The sequence below is a fragment of the Euprymna scolopes genome, chromosome 32, assembly GCF_053919585.1.
Source record: "Euprymna scolopes isolate OS-2025 chromosome 32, ASM5391958v1, whole genome shotgun sequence".
Lineage (NCBI taxonomy): Eukaryota > Metazoa > Mollusca > Cephalopoda > Sepiida > Sepiolidae > Euprymna > Euprymna scolopes.
Window position 1 is genome coordinate 71,473,323 of NC_136513.1, and position 27,468 is coordinate 71,500,790.

The 27,468-nt window shown below is 34.4% G+C and overlaps 1 protein-coding gene across 1 annotated transcript in view; it reads left to right on the top strand.

The window, feature by feature from the left end:
- The window catches only part of LOC145256117 (uncharacterized), a 93,800-nt gene that overhangs the window by 44,982 nt on the left and 21,350 nt on the right, over positions 1-27,468 (top strand). The window contains exons 2-4 of the mRNA XM_080114703.1: positions 15,675-15,834; positions 26,071-26,142; positions 27,292-27,384. Of these exons, the coding sequence (XP_079970829.1) occupies positions 15,682-15,834; positions 26,071-26,142; positions 27,292-27,384 (318 nt within the window). The 5' untranslated portion in view covers positions 15,675-15,681. The remainder of the gene's footprint in view (positions 1-15,674; positions 15,835-26,070; positions 26,143-27,291; positions 27,385-27,468) is intronic.

Below are 27,468 nucleotides of genomic sequence, written 5' to 3' on the forward strand. Positions count from 1 at the left end.
CTAATCATATATGCAAAAAAAAGTTCATGCGTAAAAAGTTCATGAAATGGAGAAAAGAAATGAAAAACGAAGCGATATGCAGCGATTAGGTTGTTCTAAAATGCGAATTGGTCATAAGATTCAATAATAATCTCAAAAGATGTAGTCCGAGTTATAATGGGCAATATTGACAGTGATACAAACAAAAAAATCAAATATGAGTGTAATCTAATTATTCGGTAAAATAAAATTTAAAAAAACATTTACAAATGATGGAAGAAAAAAAAATAACTTTTTTTCAAAGTCTTGAAGATTTTTCAATGAGAGGCGTAGTAACCGATGTAATAAGCTTCCAGTGAAAAGTTGTAAATGTCAGCGAAAGAATGAGTACCCTGTCGAACATTAAATTCTTGTAAATTATAATTTACAGTCTTTAATTGTGTCCTTTAATAACGAGCTCTATTTCCATATTTTGGTTGTATTGAGCTATTTTATTTGATTGAGATTATTATATAAATATTAATATTTATATTCTCTTTATGTTTACAGTTACTTTTGGCTTGTAAAGTGAGTGTGTCTGTACGTCTGTGTGTCTGTGTACATTTTCCTACGCAATAACTCTGTCAATTGTAAGTCTACAGACTCGAAATTTGATATACAGGGTACTGAGATTTGGGAAAATCGATGTGATCGGTTTTCTGCCAGAAATGTGGCTGTTAGGGGTCAAAGTTCAACGATTTGACCTTTGAGAACTCTACCAAACTCCTCCGACAATTTGGGGTCTACACAATTGAAATTTTATATATAGGTTCCTTGGACATGGATCTAACTTAATAACTTGATTTCAGCTCAAAACAATAAAGGGTTCATATAATAGGGGTCAAAGTTTTAAAAATTTACCGCTTTTTTTTTTTTTTTTTGCTCAACATACACCTCCAAACACCCGGGCAACGCCGGACTGAAATGCTAGTATATCTATATATATAAAAGGCAAAATGTGTGTGATCATTTTATGTATGTCTCGCAAAGGCTTTTTTGCCGACGGTCCTGGAGGGGGGGTTACTATCGCTTAGATCTGTTTATATATCCCCTAGATAATAATATCTAGGATTTGGGAACGCGGGTCGCCTCTAGATTTATTTACGTCGATTTTTATAAAAGTTTTGCTATTTCAGCCAGTCTTGTGTTCGTTCAGCTTTTTCGTATAAAAAGCGAAACTAATTCAAAATGTGGGGGAAACTCCACATATAAGACCATTACTCTTGTAGCAATCAGTTATTGGTCAATGTAGGGGAAACCTTTCATACCAATTGTCACTATCCAGCTCCTCTACTCTCCGGGAAGCTGGTCCCCATTTTCCCCTTCACTCTTCACATTAAAAAAAAAGCCTTGTGCCTAATTTGCTCAGTGGGGAAGCAAATAAATACCAGCACTGTTCCCGGAAATCGTACCGGGGAAACGTCCAGACACAATCAGCTTTGATCAATGTGGGGCCAAACTCCTTATATCAGACAATTGCTATTCAATCTGGACAATGGGGAGCTGGTTTTCCCCTCCCCAACATCTTGGGGTAAACAAACCCAAACGCTGCCCCGCAGCAAAAGTTAACTCCGTGACTTCTATTTGACCTCATTAATGAGGTCAAATAGAAGCAGCAGAGTTTATTGTGGACACGTGTCAATTATGTTTTTAATACTTAAATAAATAAATTCAAACACGGTTCCGTTAGTATTTCGCGGTGGCCCAATGGTTAACATCGCATGTTTTATTTTTACACTTTAATTTCCAACTTTGCCTCAATGGTTCGAGTTCGATCCTCATACTTACCTACCAAAACTTTTTTTATTTTACCCCCCCCCCCCCCGAGTTTTCATTTACCCAAAAGCACACAAACCTCCAAACACCCGGGCAACACCGGATACCCCCTCGCGAGTATATATAAAAAAGTGAAAGTGTCTGTGTGTGTGTGTGTCTGTCTGTCTGTGTACATTTCCCTACACAATAACTCTGTCAATTTTAAGTCTATAGACTCGAAATTTGATACAGTGTACTGAGATTTGGGAAAATCTATGTGATCGGTTTTCGGACAGAACTTTGGCTTTTTAGCATTGTTTGTTTATGGCGCGCGTGCACGCGCGTAAAAAAGATGGCTGCCAAAGAATGCAATGTATAATACAACTTTTTATATCTACATAACTACTTATTTCTGCAAAATTTCAATGCGATTTTCGTATTCAGCATAGTCTAAAACCTATGGAAGTCGTCATTTAAAAGTAAATTGTGGAGGTTGAACTAATCTAAAAAATAACAAAAAATGTGCAAGTTAATTGATATATGTTCTTTTATAATTTATATAAAAAATATTCAGAAGAAAACACAAAGCAAAACAATGTGTTGCGTGTTGAGTTTTTCATTTTCATCTTTCTAGCTTTAAAATGTTAAAAAAGAATTTGCAAAAAACATTGTTTTAAATTCGTCGTTATTTGTTTTATTATATTTTTTATTCATTTTATTTATACTATGTTTAACAAATTTTCAACTACCGTGGAATTTCCGCGGGTTCTGCTAATTAATTGAAAAACAGTTCCTTGGTAAATAACGTGCCTTTTTATTTGTACATTTCGGTAAAAGCCAATACGTGATTCGTCTTTCTTCGTTCGAAGAGAACTCTAAAGCACGTACTTCCTTCTTACAGACACAACCCAAAGAAAAAGTCCACACTAGTTTATCCTAACATGTAAACTTCCTGTGACGGCGTTCTTCCGAACACATTATCCTAATTTCTAGTGGACAGTTCCTTTTCTTCTAAATACATCAGAGGTTTTATATCGCCATAGTTCTCCCTGACGAATCAAAATTTGTGCTACATAAGTTTAAAGATGAAAAATCTTAATATAATTAAATAATAGTTCATTTCTCCTCTAATTTAGTTGTCAATCAAAAGGATAAATGGCCAGAGATTTATGCAAATATACGATGAAATCTACCATCGACTCCATGCAGGTGAATACTGCATCTCTTACAAACAAAACAAATCTCTCTCTCTCTCTCTCTCTCTCTCTCTCTCTCTCTCTCTCTCTCTCTCTCTCTCTCTCTCTCTCTCTTTCTTTATATATATATATATATATATATATATATATATATATATATATATATATATATATATATATATAAGTGAAAGTGTCTGTCTGTCTGTGTACATTTCCCTACGTAATAACTCTGCAATTTTAAGTCTACAGACTTGAAATTTGATATACAGGGTACTGAGATTTGGGAAAATCTATGTGATTGGTTTTCGGCCAGAAATTTGGCGATTAAGGGGTCAAAGTCCAACGATTTGACCTTTGAGAACTTTATCAAACTGCCCCGACAATTTTCGGTCTAAACACTTGAAATTTTATATATAAGTTCATTGGACATGGATCTAACTTAATAACTTGATTTGAGCCCAAAACAATAAATGTTAAGGGGTAATAATAGGGATCAAATTTTTAAGAAGTGACCGTTTTTTTATTTTATTTATTTATTTATTTTTTATTATTATTTTTATTTTTTATTTTGCTCAGCATACACCTCCAAACACCCGGGCAACGCCGGGCAACCATGCTAGTATATCTATCAAGGTGAACGTGTCTGTCTTTCTGTCTGTGGGTCTGTGTGTCTGCGTATATTTCCCTACGCAATAACTGTCAATTTCTTGTCTACAGAATCGAAATTTGATATAGAGTGTACTGAGATTTGGGAAAATCTATGTGATCGTTTTCGGCCAGAAATTTGGCTGTTAAGGAGTAAAAGTTCAACGATTTGACCTTTGAAAACTCTACCAAACTCCTCCGACAATTTGGAGTCTAAACACTTACAATTTTAGATATAGGTTCCTTGGACATGGATCTAACTTAATAACTCGACTTGAGCCCAAAACAATAAATTTTAAGGGGTCATAATAGGGGTCAAATTAAATAAATTGACCGTTTTTTTGTTTTGTTTTCTTTGGGGTTTTTTTTTTTTTTGCTCAGCATACACTTCTAAACACCCGGGCAACGCCGGGCACCCATGCTAGTATATCGATAAAAGTGAACGTGTCTGCCTGTCTGTCTTTCTGTCTGTGTGTCTGTGTACATTTCACTACACAATAACTCTGTCAACTTTTTGTTTACAGACTCGAAATTTGATATACAGTGTACTGAGATTTGAGAAAATCGATGTGATCGGTTTTCGGCCAGAAATTTGGCTGTTAAGGCGTCAAATTTCAACGATTTGACCTTTGAGAACTCTATCAAACTCCTCCGACAATTTGGGGTCTAAACACTTGAAATTTTAGAAATAGGTTCCTTGGACATGGCTCTAATTTAATAACTTGATTTGAGCCCCAAAATAAATTTTAAGGGGTCATAATAGGGGCCAAAGTTTAAAAAAAAATGACCTTTTTTTTTGTTTGTTTGTTTTTTGCTCAGCATACACCTCCAAATACCCAGGCAACGCCGGGCACCCATGATAGTCTATCTATATATCTATAAAAGTGAACGTGTCTGTGTATCTGTGTGTCTGTCTGTGTGTTTGTGTCTGTGTACATTTCCCTACGCATTAACTCTGTCAGTTTAAAGTCTACATACTCGAAATTTGATACTGTTGCGGACCAGGATATAAATATCCTAACTCGCTACAAAAGAAAATAATGAAACGAATGGAAAGAAGGAAACAAAACTCAATTGCGGGATAAAATAAACATGTCGTTTATTTTCTGTCGAAAATAAAGGGTTTAGGTGGAACAAGTGTTCATTCAGTCGTTGATTACACGCATGGAAAAGAAAAGAATGAAGTAGAGGACGAGAAATGGCAGTCCCGCAGGTAGAGAGAGAGAGAGAGAGAGAAAGAAAGAGAGAGAGAGTTGTCCTTAGCAAAGCCGTGCGTTCATGATAGCAGTCGTCCACGTGGAAAAGTCTTCAATCCAAGAGCTGTGGACGCGAACTTGCCTGGTTGACGAACCCAGGCAAAAAGGGAAGAAAAAAGGAAGTTGAATGGTTGTGTTGACTTTTATATCGGGGTGAGTGTTCTGACTGCGCATGTCTAGAATTCCTTTCAGGGGAAGTGACGTTTCCCATGTGTGCGTACATGTGCACATATGTGTGCGTACATGTATGTATGTTAGCGTGTGTGTATGCACATGAATGTGAGTGTATATTCGCGAACGTGAATATATGTACGTGTCTGTGCGTATGTGCGTGCGTGCGTACATGTGGGTGTGTGTATGTGAGGAAAAAACATGTTCGAACAATATACAGGGTACTGAGATTTGGGAAAATCTATGTGATCGGTTTTCGGCCAGAAATGTGTCTGTTAAGGGGTCAAAGTTCAACGATTTGACCTTTGAGAACTCTACCAAAATCCTCCGACAATTTTGGGTCTAAACACTTGAAATTTTAGATATAGGTTCCTTGGACATGGATCTAACTAAATAACTTGATTTGCGCCCCAAATAATAAATGTTAAGAGGTCATAATAGGGGTCAAAGTTTTAAAAACTTTACCTCTGCGGTCTCTGCCAAATTACTCAGACAATTTCTGGTCTAAACATTTGAAATTTTACATAAAGGGTATTCAGAGATAGGGGCAAGCTTTTTAATCGGTTTGTGTCGAAAAGTTTTGTTACCAATATATAAATCTATGTATGTATGTTTGCATGTCTGCCTGAAACTTTCGACGGAGGCGACGGATTTTTACAAGATCAGTATCATTTTGAATTTCGACCTTTCATACGACAAATATCGAAAAATTGGCTAAAATCATTAATATTTTCACCCTCAACTGGATACATTTCTACAGGGAAGGTCGCGGGAAGGTCGCGTTTTTCGCCGATATTTTCGAAAGTCAGCCTCTCCTTTCGATTGTTTTGCCTTAATTTAAAACTACGTCATTTCCGGTTTGGTGGTGGTCGTAACAGTAAAGATGTCAGGTTTTTCTCCCGTGCTTTTCCTCCTTCGCTGTACGGGTTTGAGCCTGCCTTCCTACTACCACTTTTTATTTTTACTGTTTGATATATATATATATATATATATATATATATATATATATATATATATATATATATATATACACACACACTCCTATACATTCGTCTTTCTTTTGTGTGTATCGATATTCATATTAAAAAGCCTCTTTTCTATTTATTTCAAAAGAAAATACAATTTTTTTATATATTTTTTAATTTTTTATTACATTTTCACCCCAAACAAGGCACATTGCCACTTTGGTGTAGGGGGCTACTATCAGGGGCAACAACTACAGGGGTACTATGTAGGGATTTGGGCAGCAAGATGTCTGTTCACGTTGCACATGAACTTCTGCATGTCAGTAGAGTTGGGGAAACAGGGACCTGGAATGGAATTCCAAAGTCTAGCGGTTCTGAGGAAGAAACTACTGGAGTAGAAAGATCTTTTACATCTAGGGATCTCTACAGTGTGGGGGTGGGATTTTGCAGCCTGTCGGGTCTGTTGAGGGTGTTCACGTCGTGGGGGCACAAGTGCTTGCAGTTCGTTAGAGCATTCACCATTAAAATACTTGTAGAACAGGCAGAGGGATGCAACGTTTCGTCGATGGGACGGAGGCTGAAGCTTAGATGCCAGTTCAGGGCCTATCAGATTTTCGACTCTCTTTTGAACCTTGTCAAGGAGCAAGAGACTAGTAGCAGATGCACCAGCCCAAATATGACAGCAATACTCCATACATGGGCGAATGGTTGCCTTATAGAGGTACAGGATAATTTTCGGGTGTTAGTAGTTGTCTAGCACAGTAGAGAGAGCCCACCTTCCTCGCAGCGGCCCTGGCAATGCCCTCGATGTAATTGTTCCAACTCATGTTTCCTGTGAACGTTAGGCCAAGGAGCTTGAAAGACGTACTCTCAGATAAAAAGTCGTTGGCCATTGCTATAGGTGGTAGAGAAGGTTTCTTGTAATTATTGAATGAAACTAGTTTCGTCTTGGCGACATTGAATGTGACCATCCATTTTTGTCCCCATTCCACTACAGATTGGAGGTCATCCTCTAGTATTTCTGCCATTTCTTTAGATATATGTTCATTTGTTTTCCTGTCATGCCTGTTATAGAGTGTGGTGTCATCAGCATATATACCCATCTCAGAGGAAATTTTGTCGGGGAGGTCATTTATGAATATCAGGAACAGTAGAGGTCCAAGGATAGATCCCTGGGGGACTCCCGCATTTATATCATATTGTTTAGATGTACGACCGTCAAGGACAACCTGGATTTTTCTCTTAACTAAGAAGGATTTAATTATGTTAAGTATTCTACCAGTGATACCGTATGATCTAATTTTCCTGAGGAGACCCTCATGCCATACCCTGTCAAAAGCCTTAGATATATCTAGAGCTACTGCTCTGCCCTCCCCCCGCTTTGTCCAGTGAATGGTATATATGTTCAGAGATTACAGTTAGGATGTCTGCTGTGGAACGGGCTTGTCTAAATCCATATTGTTGGTCAGTCAGAAGTTTAGCATCTGTAAGGTGATGGACTAGAGCATAGTTAATTTTTTTTTTTTTTTTTTTACACAGTGATCACCACTTATCAAGGCCCGGAAGCCACTCAGGGATAAGGGTTATTGCAAGTACATTACGTTAGTGTGGAGATTTGATGAAGTGTTTAATTAAGGGGGCGGTTCATTAGGAATTTGTTAACATTGGACTTGAAGACATCCAATCTCAAATATTTTGGCAAAAAGTGGGAGGAGGCTAATGGGGCGATAATTTAATGGGTCAATTCTTTCGCCAGAATTCTTGAATACTGGTACCACAGAAGCAGTTTTCCGACAGCCCGGAAAGCAAGATTCATTAAGGCATTTGTTGTAGAGTTTGGAGAGAACTGGAGCTACTTCGGCTGAGCACTTTTTTAATAGCACAGCTGGGATGAGATCGGGTCCACATGCTTTTGAGGTGTCAAGGTTTTTTATGATAGCATGCACCTGAGCAGGGGTGATTTTCAGATCGTCTAGCATGGCGTCTGTCTGCATAGGAAATTCATATAGGAGTGGTTGGAAGGGTCCAGTGTGGAGTTTGAGGTAAACCGACTGGCAAGCATGTTAGCCTTTTCGGTTGCTGAGCAAACAACCTCGTGATTGTTGGTTAGTGGGGGAATTGTTGCTTGCCCATTATTTACTACACTGTTGTAGATTTTCCAGAAGTCACAAGTTCCTAGCTTTTTTGCTTCTGTGCGTTTTTTAGTGGTTTCCGTAAATTCTCTCTTAGCTGTCGCTATTTCTTTCTTAACGTTACTTCTAGCTTCTATGTACTTCTGTCTGCTTGAACTGGACTTATGTCGGTTAAATCTGCGGTATGCATGCTGCCTTTGAGCAATGGCAGTTGTGCAAGTCGAAGTAAACCATTGGGGAGAGTGGGGCTTGCTATAAAATTTCCGCATGGGATCAGGCGCTTCGATTGCAGTTTTGAACCATTCAGTGGTCTCGTTTGCACACTGTTCAGCAGGAAGAGAAAAAATATTTCCCCATGGGGCATCTCTGATAAGATCTCTGATGGCTTCCCAGTCAGCCTTTTTATATTATCTCGTTGTTTTGAGCACTGGCTCTTCAGTTTAGGGGAATTTCAACCATTATCACTGCATGATCAGCGTTCCCAAGTGAGCTGTCGGCATTCGTTATACAATCATCAGGAACTGTGGTCCAAAACAGATCTAAAAGTGATGCGTGTTGTGCTTCCTGGTCAGGGAAATGGGTTGGAAAAGTAACAATTTGTGATAAGTAAAAGTAAAAGTAGCTAATGTTGTATCACACATAAAGGCTTGATCATCCGATTCTAGGTTTGTTTCTCTAGTCAAGGGAAGGGTATTACGAATGTAAACTCCAAATCCATGCATGTGTCTGTCAGAGTCCTTACGGCAGAATCCTAGCCCTTAACAATATATGTTAAGGTGTCATAATAGAGGTTAAATAAAATAAAATTGACCGCGTTTTTTCTTTTTTTTTTTCAAGATACCCCTCCAAACACCGGGAAGCGCCGGGGGTAAAGACTCGAAATTTTATATACAGACCAGTGAGATATGGGAAAATCTTTGTAATCTGTTTTCGGCCAGAAATGTGGCTGTTTAGGCGTCAAAGTTCAACGATTTGACCTTTGAGAACTCTACCAAACTCCTTCAACAATTTTGGGTCTAAACAATTGAAACCTTAGATATAGGTTCCTTGGACATGGATCTAACTTAATAACTTGATTTGAGCCCAAAAAAATAAATTTTAAGGAGTCATAATAGGGGTCAAAGTTATAAAAAAATTTGACCTCTGCGGTCTCTACCAAATTACTCAGATAATTCCTGGTCTAAACATTTGAAATTTTACATAAAAGGTATTCAGAGATAGGGCAAGCTTTTTCCTCGGTTTGGGTCGAAAAATTTTAGTTAACAATATATGAATGTATGTATGTATGTTTGCATGTCTTCCTAAAACTTTCAATAGAGGCAACGGATTTTACCAAGACAGTATCATTGATAAGTTCGACCTTTCATACGGCAAATATCGAAAAATTGGCTAAAAACATTAATATCTTCACCTTCAACTAGGCACTTTTCCACAGGTAAGGTCGCTTTTTTTGCCGATATTTTTGAAAGTCATCCTCTCCTCTCGATTGTCTAGCCTTAATTTAAACATAACCCACTTCTGGTTTGGCGGTGGTCTTAACCGCAAAGGCGTCAGGTTTTTTCCCCCGTTCTTTTCCTCCTTCATGATACGGATTCGAGCCTTCCTTCCTACAACCACTTTTTTTTTTTTTTGCTCAACATACACATCCACACACCCGGGCAACGCCGGGCTGAAATGCTAGTATTCACTAAAATTCTAAAAATATACACACGGATTTTCCTTACTCTGTAGTTAGTCACCTGATTTATTTTCAGGTGCAATATCAATTGATTAATTAAGAAATTAAGGGGCAACACATTTTAGAAGTCATAAACCATCATAAAATTTATTTAAGTGAACCAATGATTTCTGCAAACCTTTATTGATTGAAGTGAGTGTTCCTAATGATGGAGGTCTAAACAGAGCTGAAATAGAAAAACAGACCAAATATCAAGGTCTCATGTATGATATGAAAAGAAACTGGGATCTTAAGGGGATATCAATCATACCAGTTATCATAGGTGGCACAGGACTTATGAAGAAGAACCTGAAGTCCTACCTAACTAATATTCTTGGAGAACCAAGTGCAAAAGAGATTCAGACAATTGCACTTAAGGGAACAGCGAGGATACTAAAAAGAGCTCTCGGTTGGTTTCAATAAAAAAAGCGGGGCAATGTTGGCTGCCCCATACCTAGCATTACAATCTTAAAAAAAAAAAAAAAAAAAAAAAAACAGAGTACTTATTATTGTTATAAAGCTATAGTAATCGTCTGGCAAGCAGATCTGTTTTATTTCAATAAAAATCAGAAATTGATTCGATTTTCTTCATTCGTAGTCAGAACAGCTTTCGTCAAGACTGCAAACCTTTGGATATCTATTCCTAAAAACACTGTGCTTCTTTTATTGATTACGCTAAGAATTGGGAAAATCTGTTATATCTCTGAAAATATTGATTAAATATATAATCGCTATCATGATGTGTTCATTTCTTACAGCAACATTGTTTAAACGAATATTTGCTGCCTACATACGACATATATATGTAGCGACTTAATCGAGAAGCGATTCACACGAACGCTAAAAAGCAAATTGTTTTAATTGCTTATCCTCTTTGTTTCTCTGGGTCTTTTATATTTAATGTCCTCTTCACTCCTCAAAACAAGGAAGTTTTCACAGGAACGTATGAACTAACGGTTCCAAATTCCATAAAGTAACACGTCTATGTGAAAATAATAAGCCTAACTTAGAGAATCCTACGAGACCTGGTCAACAAAAACAGTTTTATCAAAACTTCACCAGTCGTACCTGCACAGAAGAACCCAAGAATGTCTGCTTAACCTCTATCTGTGCCTTTGGCCGGACGATGCAGAAGGGACTCAATAACTCACATACAGCCTTCTCCATCTCACACACACATTCCTACATACTAGCAAGAGTCAGGAGAACAGAAAATGAATTACTATTAGCACTAACAAGAACAAGGTAAATCAACGCTCACACATACACAATGCCACGCTGCCAAATACTTACATATGAATATTTCTTATATACGCATATATTCACACTATGAACATTTTGACTTTTGAATTACTCAAATTTCATCCTCAAACACGTGTTTACATAAATTAACATTTTCATGGTTGAAAATAATTTTTATATTCTCATCTCTTGTATAAAAATGTTTTGTTATAAAATTTCGTTTTTCTTCATTTTTTCATTTACAAAACTCTGTTAATGCTTTAGGTAGGACTTACTAACTGGTGACCCTTCTATTCTCTTAATGTTTCATTTGTTTTGATTTTATTATGCATGTATACCGGGATATATCTTTCATTTATATTCTTCGCTAAAACATAACTTTTACACTCCAATTTATATTAAATATTGGTGTGATTCTTGGCAATACCCAAAGACGCTATAGTCATCAAAAATGGCCTCTACCAATGCCAGGGACCATGCCTCATATCTGTTATACTTATAAAATTGTTTATGTGGCTGTGAATTCCTCTGATGTAAACGAGGAGATCAGATCCTTTTTTCTTTTTCTTTTTTTTTTTTTTACAATTTCACTCCAAACAAAGCACAGTTCCAATTTGATGCAGGGGGCTACTATCAGGGACATATGTTGCAGGGGTACTATGTAGGGAGTTGAGCAGCTAGATATCTGTTCACATTACGCTTGACCTTTTGAATTTCAGTACAATTGGGAAACAAGGAACCCAGAAGAGAGTTCCAAAGTTTAGCAGGTTTTTTATTGTTTTGTTTTTTTTACAAAGGAGTCACCACTAATCGAGGCCAGGAGGCCACTCAAGGATAAGAGTTACTGGGTATACATAAGTAGTGAAAATTTTTTAAATTGGATTACTTAAGGGGATGGTCCATCAAGAACTTGTTTACGTTGGACTTGAAGACAATCAAATTGTAGTCAGCTAGAAAGCAGGCAATCGGAAGAGAGTTCCACAGGCGTGCACGTCTAAGAAAGAAGGTTTGTTCGTGGAATATATTTTTAGGTTTAGGCACAGATAAAGAGTGTGGGAAATTATTGATAGTGGTTTTGGCTAGACGAGTGTTTTTGTGAAAGCTTGACAAGGGAGGACCAGAGATTGAAGCTCAGACGAGCACTTGCCATGAAAATAACGATAAAGCAGAGACAGGCTCGCAACGTCTCTTCTGTGGGAAAGAGGTTACAAAGAAGAGAAAAAGGCATCCCCCACTAAGCTACGAGGTCTATTTTGAACTCTGTCAAGGCAGGATAAGCTCTTCTAGCAGCTCCTGCTCAGATGTGGCAACAATACTCCATCATTGGCTGTACCTGGCTTTTATATAGGTAGAGAATTGCTCAGGAGTGAGATATCTACTGGAGCGGTAGAAGGATCCTACCATTTTCCCAGCGACCTCAGTAATTGATTTGATGTATGTGTTCCATTTCAAATCAGGAGTAAAGGTCAAGCCCAGAAGCTTGTCAAAACATGAGACCTCCCCAGGAGAAGAGCCATTCATTTCAATTGATGCTAGATGAGGATCAGAGCGTTGATGCTGTAAAGATAGAAGCTTGGTTTTAGATGCATTAAAAGTAATCAACTACTGCTTTCCCCATTGTACCACATGCTCAAGATCAGAGGAGAGAGAATCAGAGAGAACTTTGTCATTTATGGCCTTTGATGTGCTGTCATAGATGGTAGTATGGTCAGCATAAATGCCAACGAATGATCTAAGGATGTGATAATGTAGATCAGGAAGAAAGTTGGGCCCAGGATGGACCCCTGAGGGACTCCAGCATTAATACTGTGAGCTTCTGATTTCTGCCCATCAACTACTACTCTTATGAATCTGATAGAAATGATTTAATAATTGAGAAGACATTTCCAGCTATATCATAGCTGGATATCTGGAGAAGAACTATTGGAGTAGAAGGCTTTCTTACATCTAGGGATCTTTACTGTGTAGGGGTGGGATTTTGCTTATGTGGCAAGATGAATCCCAGATAATCTAACTGATCTCAATGTTTTCAAACCTGAAATTAATTAATTTTTAGTGTTGTGTATGTTGGGCTTACATTATTTAATCGCAATAGATGTGAGATAGAAAGTTGCCAGTCGAGATCACGAAGGCTACCAGTGATGAACGCCGTCTCATAGATATGAACCAAGGACCCAAGAAATCAATAAGTTTTCTCGGCTATGCCAGATCCTTATCTTAAGAAGAGACCAAATTACAGCTGTGCGCTAGACGACTAGTGAATTGACCCCATCCTACTAACATGAGCACCAGCTTTCTGAAGCCCTCTCTCCTCACTGAGAAGTGTAGGAACATGATGAGAATTGCCAACCGGATGTTAACGCATCCACCATGAGAGACAAAATAAAAAATTGTCGTTTGCACATGGCTCCACGCATCGCTTCCGTTTAGGAAGGAGAAAATAAGATAACCACAAAATAATTATCAACCAATGCCAGAGCTCCGCGCCTAAAATAAACACCTCAAATATCACAGCCGCTGGGAGCCAGTTTGCCACTATAAAAACGAGGTATTTGAGGGAACCGAAGGAACAGGAGATTTTCGCCCAGCTGCGTCAGTGAACGCACGGACATTCTCCCACCCGACCTAAAGAGATGAAGAAGAAAAAGAAATAAGGCACCAGTGAACTGAAGCCGACTACGCTCTCATGTTATGGGCCAAACGCCTTCAATTCTAAAAAATTCCTAATTCACACAAACCAAAGAAGAGAGGAGGAGAAAGAAGACGAAGACGCCGGGCTGCTAGAGCTGATGAAAGAAGACCCTCGCTTTCCAGTTACAAGTCAGGACACGCATCACCGACAGCAGGATGACCGGCCTACCCTGACCCTCTCCATCGTCTAAAAGATAAGTTACATTTTACGAACATTCATTCCTTGTCAATTCATACATACCTACAAACATTTTACGAACATTCATTCCTTGTCAATTCATACATACCTACAAACATTTTACGAACATTCATCCCTTGTCAATTCATACATACCTACAAACATTTTACGAACATTCATTCCTTGTCAATTCATACATACCTACAAACATTTTACGAACATTCATTCCTTGTCAATTCAGACATACCTACAAACATTTTACGAACATTCATTCCTTGTCAATTCAGACATACCTACAAACATTTTACGAACATTCATCTCCTTTGTTAAATCACATTCCAAACCTACTCACCTTTTTTATAAATACCCAAGCCATAGAAGCATCATGGATCCAGTAGAAAACACTCAACTGTCTGTGAAGGAAAGGGGGCGATCAAAATTTGCTATGGCTAAATGGTGCTACAAAACCAACCCAATCAATGTGAAGAGGGGGGGCATACGATGCAGCGCTGCCTTTTCTTTCTTCTACCGTCCAACTGGTGCAGCTTGAAAGATCGTTCACAGTATAACTAAAATGCAACTGACTCTAAAAAAAAAAAGGGGGTAGGAAACTGTTGTATGATCACAATCTTTCATCGACACACAAAGAAGTATCCACTCGTATCAAATAAAACTGATGGTTATAATTATCTAACGTACTTCCTAACTTCCAGCATGACTACTACCGGAAGCGGTGACAAACTATTGGAGTAGAAGGCTTTCTTATATCTAGAGATTTTTACTGTGTAGGGGTGGGATTTTGCTTATGTGGCAAGATGAATTCCAGATAATCTAACTGGAAGACAGGGTTTTTTTCATTTTTTTTTTTTTTTGTATTACTATACACATAGATTTGAACAAGTTGTCAAAACACAAACTTTTAACACTTATTGTTCTTCAGTATTTCTATTGTGAAGTGATTTATTAAAATAAAATATAAAAAAGACATTGCTGAAAAATATGCAATAAAAATTAACATACTTATATAGATAAAAATAACGTAATTAGTCTTTATTTGCACTTTTCATGAGAAAATAAAAAATAAAAGTTTTTTATTTATTCTAAATTTTATAAGTTATATGTTTTGGAAATTATAAATACGTTTTTTTATCAATTTAAAAAATTGAAGTTTTTATTTGAATATGTGTGTGTGTGTGTGTGTGTGTGTGTGTGTGTGTGTGTGTGTGTGTGTGTGTGTGTGTGTGTGTGTGTGTGTTTATGAAAGTATATAAAATAAAACTGTTGAAATCAAAATAACAAATGAAATTATTGAAATTAAAATAACAAAATTTCAAACATCATAAAAAATACGTTTCCAACACATATAATTACCAAAATAGTTCAAGAAGATATCAAAAGGTGTTTTTAATCATTCTTAAAAAAATAAAATTAATTTCAATAATTCTTAATTAAAATAAGACTGAAAAAAAACTTTTCAATGATTTTTAAATAAAAAAAATGAACAATCCGAAAAAAAAATCATATTAAAACAGGGGTACATTTACAGGGGAAATATAGGTGTGAGAGAAAAAAGCGAAGAAACTGATTTGCCTGGTAACCGCTTCCGGTAACAGCCACGCCAGAAGTTAGGCAGTATGTTAGTTTACTATTACCAAACAGTGAAAAAAAATTTTGATTTAATTTTATTTTTGTTGATTTTTTTTTTCAGGGTAAACATGATCCGGCGTTACCTTTACAATCGGATCTACTTGATTCCTGGGATCCTTCATATGATGACATCATTATGTTTCATGATTTACTGCATACGTCACTTTCACTCCCAATCGTTTGTTGTCTTCCCTGTTCTTGCTCTTTTATTCTCTTTCCTGGTAAGCTCATCATATTTTTTACAAATTATTTTTACCAGCAATACAACCTAGCATCGCCTGGGAGCAATGTTTTCAAACTAAAATGCCTGAGGCAACTTTTTTCTAATAAGTTTTTATTTTCTTTACTTTATTTTTTTGTGTGTTTTATTATGAGCTTTATTTATGCATTTATTCCAAAATTTTCTTCAAGTGTTTGTTTTCATCATGGCGAATAAAAAAACGTTCCTTTCTACCATTTCTACATATAAGTCCTTTTTTTTCAAGGCCTTTTTATTGAAGTTATTTTAATAAGTTTTAACGCACAACATATCGATATATAATATAGATTTATAATAGGACTACGTCTTTTTTGATGATCATTACAAACAAAATAAGCCTATCTTATCAAGAAGTGTATTAAAAATAATTGGTCTGTATTACTGTACACATAGATTCGAAAAAGTTGTCAAAATGCAAATATATAACAAATAAACGTTATCAAAGGCAAGATAAGTAACTTTTCTACCTAACTGGATAAATTTTTAGTGTTTTTATTTAATATAAAATGTTTAATCGGTTCGAAAAACATCCATTTGAAAAATTTGATTTGAAAAAGACAAATGGCGACTACCTCGCTGTTTAATACATTAAGTTTAAGAAAAGGGGCCCAAACTAAAAATTTATACAAAATACTGTTAGAAACCCACTGAATACATGTCAGCCTCTGTAACATATACTGAGTGAGTTTATAACAGTATTTTGTATACTTTTTTAGTTTGAAATCATTTTCTCAAACTTAACGTATCCAACAGCGAGTTCGCTGCCAATTATCTTTTTCAAATATACCGATAAGCACTGCATGTTTTTCGAATCGATTAAACATTTTACATTAAATAAAAACACTAAAAACTTTTCCAGTTAGGTAGAAAAGACACTTATATTGCCTTTGATAGCATTTATTTGTTATATATTTGCTTTATGACAACTTTTTGGAATCTATGTGTATAATAATACAAACCCAAAATAATGAACCATTTAAATTAAGATAATTTTTTAAATATTTGTTTATGTTATTCAAACAAGTACTTAAACATTTGAATTCCCAAATTAAAATGAAAATATAATAATGATAAATTCCAACAAATAAAGATTAACATAAATGTGGTTTACTCTTTTTACCTGCTACGTAGGTTTCATGTCCCACTGACTATTATTTGAACTATCGTTATACAAGCTGGAGCAGAAATAACAGGTGCTTGTTGTTGTTTTTTTAATCATGAAATAAAAGATTTAATTGAAAATAACATATTTTTTCATCAATTTATTCAAAAAGATTTGCCATTTTATAAAGTTAAGTGCGGAATATGACATCTTTTATGTGTTTTTTCGGTGATGCAGGTATGAATGTTCGGTACTTCTGCATGACAGTGACATATTAGCAAGAGAGACGAGTTATTGACCCCTGTTCTTCGAAAGAGAAATGACATCTAGCGGCCATTATGTGAACCTCAAATATAAATAAGTGTTTACTGTTCTAAATAATAAAATTGAATAAAGTTCATTTTTACAAGTTGCCTTAAAAAATAATTGACCATTTATGTTGAGATTTAATAAATAAAAAAATAAAAATATAGGTATAAAAAGATCATTTTATTATGATTGCGGTGAAGTCAGTTTTGTTTAAGAAAAAAAAGCCAACCTCATCCCCATTGCATAATTTAGACTTTTTTTTTTAAATAATAAAAGTGTTTTTTTGTTTTTTTGTTTTTTGGGGGGGTTTTTTTCAGATATATTTTTATGTTTGTTCGCTGGATAAATGTATAAACATTCTTGTAAAAATAAACTTTATTCAATTTTATTCTTTAGAAAAAAATAATTCTGCAGTACGCCAAACACAATTTTATCAAATCAAGTCAGTTTCCTTTAAGAAAAAATGCCAACTTCATCTCCGTTGCATAATTTTGATTTTTTTTTAAATAATAAATGCGTTTTTTTTTTTCATATATATTTTTATATTTATTCGCTAGGTAAATGTCTAAACATTCTTGTAAAAATAAACTTTATTCAATTTTATTCTTTAGAAAAAATATTTCAGTTGTATGCCACACACAAAAATAAACTTTATTCAATTTTATTCTTTAGAAAAAATGTTTCAGTTGTATGCCACACAGAGATTTATAAAAAAATAAGTTTTGTTTTACAATCGAAAACATCGACTTCAGTTCCGTTGTTGAATTTTAAAAATAATAAACGTGGTTTTTCATATATAATTTTATGTTTATACGCTAGATAAAAATGAGTTGGGTTTTTTTTCTGTAGAAAGTTGTTTTTATGACAGAATGAAATTTGGCGCGCGGCGTACTTTTTAGCGTGCTGGCGTCCCAAAAATGAATTACCCGTTAAGACCTGACTCAATTATTTCCTTTATTCGATCTGAAAACATTTAATTATGTTTATTTTATTTATTATATCCGAAAAAGTAATATTTTTACCTATGTTAACACTCATTCACTTTTTTTCTAATATTGTATTTAATTTATCATTTGTGAAAACTTTTATAGTTTTGCTAACATTCATTAATGTTCCTTTCCATTTATTTAAATCATTTTATTTTATTATATTAAGAAATATTTTCAATATTAATTATTCTTTTTTTCAAATAAACATATTTAAAAAAATGTAAATAAATATACTTATTTTTTAAACCAAGTTACAGGTATCCTTATTATATTAAAAAAATACTTTCAATATTAATTATTTGTGTAAAAATGTTTTTTTTTAAATAAACATATTTTAAAAATTGTAAATATATTTATTTTTTAAACCAAGTTACAGGTATCCTTATTATATTAAAAAATACTTTCAATGTTAATTATTTGTGTAAAAATGTTTTTTCAAATAAACATATTTTAAAATTGTAAATATATTTATTTTTTAAACTAAGTTACAGATATTCTTATTATATTAAAAAATACTTTCAATATTAATTATTTTTGTAAAAAAGTTTTTTCAAATAAACATATTTTAAAAAAATGTAAATAAATATATTTATTTTTAAACCAAGTTACAGATATTCTTATTATATCAAAAATATTTTCAATGTTAATTATTTGTGTAAAAATGTTTTTGCAAATAAACATATTTAAAAAATGTATGTATATATATATATATATATATATATATATATATATATATATATATATATATATATTAATCAAGTTAAAGACTCTCAAGATATGAACAAACAGTCTACGTTTTCCTTTGTAAACTTTCATTTTAAACATATATAAAATATCGCTTTTGTGAACCTACGCTTTTCGGTTGTTTATCCTCTAACATTTATCCCGTTCTCTCATATATGTAAGTATTATTTTAAAAACATTTTGTTTAAAAATCTTTCCCTAAAACTGGCTTTCTCCAAAAATCAAACCTTTAAAACTGAAACCTTAAAAAGTACCCCATACCAAAACTAACAGCTAATCAAAACGTTCTCACTCAATTACAAAAATTACATTCAATTAAAAGTAATGTTCATTTAATGTATATAGATTTCATTGTAGAAAAGTTTTGGGAGAAATGTTATGAACGTTAAAATGCATACGTTTATACATTTGTTTACAATAAGCTTAAATCAGCAAACAACAATGAAGGGATTCCAGCAGTGTATATTTTTTTACAAAGAAGTCACTACTTATCAAGGCCCAGAGGTCACTCGAGGATAAGGGTTAATGAGTGTACAGTAGAGTAGTCAATGGGGTAATATCGTAGTAACCGTTAGTAGTGAACATTTGGTAAATTGGATTACTTAAGGGGATGCTTCATCAAGAACTTGTTTACGTTGGACTTAAAGGCGACCATATTGTAGTCAGCTGGAAAGCAGGCAAACGGAACAGTTTCACGAGTGTGTAGTTCTAAGAAAAAAAGCCTTTTCATGTAATCCACGTTTAGATTTACGCAGAGATAAAGAACGGCGGAAATTATTGATAGTGGTTTCAGCTAGACGAGTGTTTTTCGTGAAAGTTTGGCGCATATATATATATGCATGTCGCGTTTTGTAAGTGTGCGTACGACAGCGTGTGATTAAGTGAGTTAAGAATTGTAGTGAGTAATGAGATGAAAGAAACGTAGTGTAATATGAATGCTAACATCGTCTTCGGTTTTTCTTCTTTTTTTTTATTATTTTGCCTCAGTTGTTTATTGAAGGCAAAGTCTGGCCTTATATAGGATCGAGGAGAATCCAAAAAGACAATTTCGAATAAATTCAGAAAATCTTCTGATTGGTCTAAAAAATATGAATGAAACTGAAGATGAATTGTTACAAGAGTGTGAATTGAATAACTACAAACCAAAGTAAAAATTCATCAGTTGCACTTATAATAGCAAGAAAGATTTGATTCCGTATTTGATAAACTGATACCCAACAAGGAAAAAAGGTTTAATAATCTATAAATCTATAAAAGTGAAATTGTCTGTCTGTCTGTCTGTCTGTCTGTGTGTGTACATTTCCCTTTTAAACTACTCTGTCAATTTTCAGCCTACAGACTCGAGATTTGACATAAGGAGTATTGGGAAAATCTTTTTAATAGGTTTTCGGACAGAAATTTGGCTGTCAAGAGGTCAAAGTTCAACGATTTGACCTTTAAAAACTCTACCAAACTCCTCCGCCAATTTTGGGCCTAAAGACTTGAAATTTTAGATGTAGGTTGCTTGGACATGGATCAAACTTTTTTATTTGATTTGAGCCCAAAACAATAAATTTTAAGGGGTCAAATTTTAAAAAAATTGACCTCTGCGGTCTCTACCAAATTACTCAACAAATTTTTGGTCTAAACATTTGAAATTTGACATAAAGTGTATTCAGACATATGGCAAGCCTTTTAATCGGTTTTTGGCCTAAAATTTGGCTGCCAAGGGGTCAAAGTTCAACAGATTTTACCTTTGCGGTCTCTAGCAAATCGGTGAAATCGCCATTTCTCTAAAAACTTGAAATTTTAGATGTACGTTATCTGGACATGAGTCAAACATTTTAATATATATATATATATATATATATATATATATATATATATATATATATATATATGCACATAAAGTTATGAACAGTACATAGGGCCCAAGCAAAGCCGAGCTGAACTGCTAGTTTGTATATAAAATGCCAATACCAAATATTTTATGCCAATGAAAAACATTCATATTATAACAAAGGGAAAAAATTGCATGCTTTGTATTGGTTACATGTTATGTGAATGCGTTTATTTCCTAACCTTGTGTTCAAGTGTCGATGTATGACGTAACATAAATACACAATGCATATTTATTTAGCAGGTAGACCCGACGTTGTCCAGGATTGAATGAGGAACAACAAATATTCCACCCTCCCATACTTTTATGATCATCAAAATCGGTGAAATCACCATTTTTCTAATTAGCTCTAGTTAGGGACCAATCGCAGTGCCCCGAGAGGAAGCTTGGCATGCCTCCCCACAGTGCGCAAAACATTGTAGTCTACATTGCACTGTAGAGAACCTGCTGTTGATTTTATAAAAGTATCTGTAAATGATGGCTTCACTTAAAGCTTAAAACGCAAAAATCAAATATCATAGTTCAGTTGTGCCTTAAATGGAAACATTTATTTCGAACGCGCCCATGTCTTATCAAAGAACCAACTGTTGATTTTATGAAACTATTTTTACATAATTACTTGAATTAAAGTTAAACGTACAAGAGTCAAATATTATGATCCAATTATTCTCTAAAACGAAACATTCATTACGAACGCGCCCCTACCTTATAAAAGAATTTATAGTTGATTTTATAGGCTGGACCTTATTGCTAGTGCAGTGATAGAAGTTCACAAATGAACTTATGGTGTTAGGTTGTATGAAAGTGTTAACTTTGGTCAAAATCGGACTGTTCCTTCTTTAATCGCATTTTTTTTTCAATTATTGATTCTGAATACTTATCAGACACATACTGATACAAAACCTAAGTAAGAACACTCCCAGACACATCAAGTACATTGGTGTAAAATTTAAAAAACATTGGCCCAGCCGTTTTCGAGTCTATAAGGAACGGACTCACACACGCACACACAAATTTCCTTTTATATAATAGTAGAGATTAGCAGAAAGCCTCAATGTTGCCGGGATTGACTTAGAATCACTACTTCATATTTTTTCGATATGTTCATAGCACAATACGACTTTCTTTGATTTTACTGCTTCCCCATCCTCATCATTTCGTCAGATGAAGCTGAAATGTTGGAAAACTTCCTAAATTAATGTCAGGTGGTTTAAAGTTTTTGATGTTTTAAGAGGATTTTATCCACATGGATAAATTATAGACGGTGACACGTAAATATTCAATAATACATAGAGCGTAACGTCAACATTCTGGACCACTTCCATTGTCTTCCCCGGAAAATTTTATACATATGATATAAATGCCATCAAAATATATTTGAATTTTTAGAGGAAGTTCAGCAGCAATAGCTCCCTTAGGTTAGAAGGACACTTAGACATTTTGGACAACATCCATTGTCTTCTCCAGAAAATTTTAACCATAAGATTTCCCCGGTAAATTTTACATAAGAATACACTTTTAGATTTTATGCAGATTCTCTAATCTTTCTTTCTATAGGGAACAAAAAAACACACATATACACATGCATTGACTATTATATATAGAGAGATGATTTATATAATTCCCATTGTTATTACTTGAGTTCTCACACAGTTATTATCAATGATTACTTATAAGTACTAGCAGAACCTGTGGAAATTCCACGGTAGTTGAAAGTAATAGAGTGTCCTTCAATAGAATAATCAGTGCAATATTAGATCCGACCAGATCGTGAATTAAAAAATAAATATTTTGGTAGACAAATATGGATAACTGCTTAAGATAGTACAAAAAATAGAAGTAACACACTGGCTAAAAATAACGTAAGTATTCTGATCTGCACCGACCAGACACTGGCTGGTGATAATTAATTTATTATTGTAACCTACACCGACAGAACACTGGCTGGCAATAAATTACTGATTAGTAATATGATCTGCACTCACCATACACTGGCTGGTAATATAAACTTATTAGTATTGTGATCTTTACCAACCATAGACTGGCTTGCAATATGTAACTTTGTATTGTGATCTGCACCTATCAGATGCTGGTTGGCGATAAATAACTTATGAGTATTCTGATCTGTACCCACCAGACACTGGCTTGCAATATTTTATTTTCATAAGAGAATTCAGTATAATAATGGTTGGTGCGATTTGGAATATTCCATTTTTATTTTAAAGTATGTTTACGAATACGATGATGACGGTCGAAGCGACAAGCATAATAATATTTAGATTATACCCTGGAGTCTGAAAGGCAACAAGTCTTTCCCAATTTCCAATAAGCTCTGCATTTTTTTGATAATGTTGCAAATGATTTTGTGCTACCATTGATTTCTCTGCCTGTCCAAAGTTCCTATACTTTATGTATACTTTCAAGTCTGGTTGGTGCTCTCCTTCTTCTGCCTTTCCATCCTCTTTAATCCTTCAAGACCATTTTATGTTTGCCAGTTGAGGCTGGTGCCACCATGTGTGTGTGTGTGTGTGTGTGTGTGTGTGTGTGTGTGTGTGTGTGTGTGTGTGTGTGTGTTATGTTTATATATGTGATCTTAGTATTCCCCTTACTCGTAAAAAAAGAGCAAATCCAGAATTGGGTGGATGGTATCATGATCAGAGAACAGATACAATACTAACTCCAGAAAAAGATGAAGTAATTCCTTGGAGAATGGTATCATTATGAACGAACATATACAACTCCTCTTAAAGGAGGAAGTAATACCTAGGAAGATGTTCTTATGACGACAAAATAGATATTAAAGCCTGAGATAATGGCATCATGACAACTGAACAGATACTTCACTACTGCATCCCACCAAATTGCACACTGATAGATAGTACAATAGTACTATTAATAAAAGTAATGCTATAATTTCGATTTCAGACAGACAGATACTAAATCTCCATTAGTAATAGATTATTGTTTATTATATTTGTCTGTGTGCCTGTATGTCTGTATGCCCAGCTAAAAGTAAAAAACTACAAAACAATATTCACAAAGTTGGTATGTTCTTGATGGGCATTGTGCAGGATTAATAATATTTAAAATTTAGAAAAAATTATTCATGCTCTGAGATCAACTGGGTGATGTTTCATCGAAAGGTGTTCCTTTTTTTAAAATGTCATTATGCATTAGTGTGAAAAGAAATGCCGACTCATTATTTGAGGAAGCTATTATAAAAAGAAGAGTTGTCTGTGTGTATGTGTGCATGTGTGTCAAACTAGAGAGGAATGGGCTTGGTAGAGGAGAAAGAAGGGGTTGGGAGAGAAAGACAGAGAGACGCATAAAGCGAGATAAAGAAATAGAGGTATTAATAGAAACTAGCAGGAGGACCCCACATTGCCCGGCATTAAATGAAGATCAACAAATGTTTTATACTTCCGATACTTTTATTGTCATTGAAATCGGTGAAATCACCCATTGTCAATCAAATCGATTTATTGCCTGCAGTGAACTGCGGGGAAGCTTCAGACACCTTCCCACGGTGACTTACTTCACAATACATTGTAGTCTACATTGCACTGTAGAGAACCTACTGTTTATTTTATAAAATTATTTTTATATATAATGGTTTGAATTAAAGTTTAAAATGTAAAAGTCAAGTATCATGGTTCAATTGTGCTCTAACTTAAAAAATTTATTTCAAACACACTTCTGCTATATCAAAGATCCTGCTGTTGATTTTATGCACCGGGAAGAAGTTCCACATGCCCCCCCCCCGCAGTGACTTAGTCCACAATACATTGTAGTCTACATTGCACTGTAGAGAACCTACTGTTTATTTTATAAAATTATTTTTATATATAATGGTTTGAATTAAAGTTTAAAACATAAAAGTAAAGTATCATGGTTCAATTGTGCTCTAAACAGAAACCCTCATTTTAAACGCTGCACTACTAAAATTATTTTTAAGTATTTCATTTTTTTGTTTAAAAATCAAACTACTCAATGATTTTATGTGATATTTATGCTATACAAACTTTTTTCTGTGACAGTTTAAATTTTGTTTATCTTTTTTATATGGGCAGGATCTTCACAAGCACTTTATTTTCTTATTTACGAGTAACTTATTTTACCTTTGCCAACAGGAATGTGATGCATGTACACTATTTTTATTTGTAAGGAAAAAACAATTTAAAATAATTGAAAAACAAAAACTTATCCATGTAAGTAGAAAAGTAACTTATCTTGCTTTTGACACTTGAGCAGGTAATGTTTTCACCTGAAATGCATTGTTTTAAAAGATCTACACAAGGAGGCCTCCAGAGTACTAATAAAACCAATTATTTTATCCTCATTTGTTTTATTAGCATTAAAACATGTCCTCAAATAACGTGACAAACAAACCAACATCGTAACAAGCAGTACAGACATTTTTAAGTTTTAGTATTAATGTAAAGTTTAAACCACAGAATATATTTGTCTCTAGCTCTCTCTCTCTCTCTCTCTCTCTCTCTCTCTCTCTCTCTCTCTCTCTTTTCATATGCAGTTCTCCTCCAATGTTCATAAAACATTGTAGTCTACATTACTCTGTAGAGAACCTAATGTTGATTTTATAAAATTATTTTTTATATAATGGCTTGAAGTAAAGTTTAAAATGCAAAAGTCAAGTATCATGTTTCAATTGTGCTCTAAACAGAAACATTCATTTCGAACGCGCCTCTGTCCTACCAAAGAACATATTGTTGATTTTATACACTAGACTTTTCTGCACATGCAGTGATAAAATTTCTTAAATGCATTTGTAATATAAAACTGTATAAAAGTTTTAACCTTGGTCAAACTCAAACTGTTCCTTCTTTGTTTTTTGTTTTATTATCGATTTTCGATACTCACCGGAACATTCTGATACAAAACCTATCTAAGAACATTCCCACGCACATAATGTATATTTGTGTGAAATTTCAAAAAAATCGGCTCAACCGTTTCGGAATCCATAGAGAACAAGAGCGCGTGGACACACACACACACACACACACACACACACACACAGAAAGTGCCCTTTATATATAAGTAGAAATATGTTACACGTTGCCCGGGACAATGCCAAGTAGCCCTACACGTTTAGATATATAAGTGCTCTAGTATTAACCATGAATATTCTACTTCATCCTTATGTCTATTTTCATGCAGATTCTGCCGAGTGCAATTCTTTCGATAGTGATTGGTCTCTTTTACTGCAGTTCCAAAAGGATGTATGCTCTGGTGAGTAATGTTTTATTTCTAATGAATAAATCTTAAGAAAATAAGTTAGGAATTATCATGAAGATTAAAATCAAAACCGTAAATTCTGAAAAAAATAATTCGATTTCAAATAAAGGATAAAAAAAAGCGACTGACATTCCAGTTCATTTGATTTTCTCTTTAATTTTTCTCTATAAGGATTTTGCTCATGTCAAATTTTCCGCCATTTAGAAAACCTAAAATAAATTGACTTTAAGTAATTTGTGACGTGTTTGAAGGCCTGAAAAGTTCAAATTACTATAAAGGATTAAAGATATATGATTGTTTAATCTTTTTTTAATATAAGAATTATTGTTTTCTATGGTTGAAAAATATAAGGACATTAATTTGCATATGAGGGGGTTGGTTGCATTAAAAAGGACGAATTGGTGAGGAGAGTGAGTCGAGTATTTGGTACATCAAGGTTAAGAGTTGGTGTATATTGCAGCGTCAGTGAAAAAGAGTGCAGTAAATTTTATTTAGTTTACAGTTTCTTAATTGTTCTTACAAATAAACAAGATGCAGACCCACTGATGTCTTGGACAAGGAATGATTTGCCTTGTCATTTCTTTCCAAAAAAAAGATTCTTTGCTTTTTACTATTGTTTTTGTTTTGATTTCAAATCCGTCAGTGGACCACCTGGATTTATACCCACGTCCTAACATCAGAGAAATTTGTTTCTGATTTCATCAAGCATGCATGCATAACTCGAGATAGAGACGACGTATAATTACATAAGTGGGATGAACGTGAATATCGAACGTGAATATCGGATATTCATTTTTATACATCTTCATATTGAGGCACATGATGGACAACATTCTCCATCACGGTGGTCGCCATATTGAATAATTATTGTCTGAAGTAAGATGGGGAGCAGGAATAAAAGAGAAAAAAGGCAATGATTAAAAAAATGATCAAGAAGATGAGTCGATTGTATTTACATAAACATACATTTATTCTCACGCAAGAAGTTTATCAAATACAAATGTATGACAGACACAAAAAAGAGGGGCAGCTTAACAGATGTAATCACCAAGTCTACATAAACAGTTCTTAAACACATAGAGAACTGAGTGTATAAATGTTTCTTTAAAAACAATCCATTTTTGTTTCTCTTTTGTTTTTCAGAAAAAATTCCAAATGGTTTCTGCCATAGCCTCTGCTACAATACATGGAATATGTCTTTTCGCGTTTACCATTCTCATTTTTATGGGAACATTTGTGAGTAATATATTTCTAGTCTTCTTTGTAAGCTTAGTCGATGATGTGACTCACGCCAAAGTGACTTACATGTAACTTTCTTCT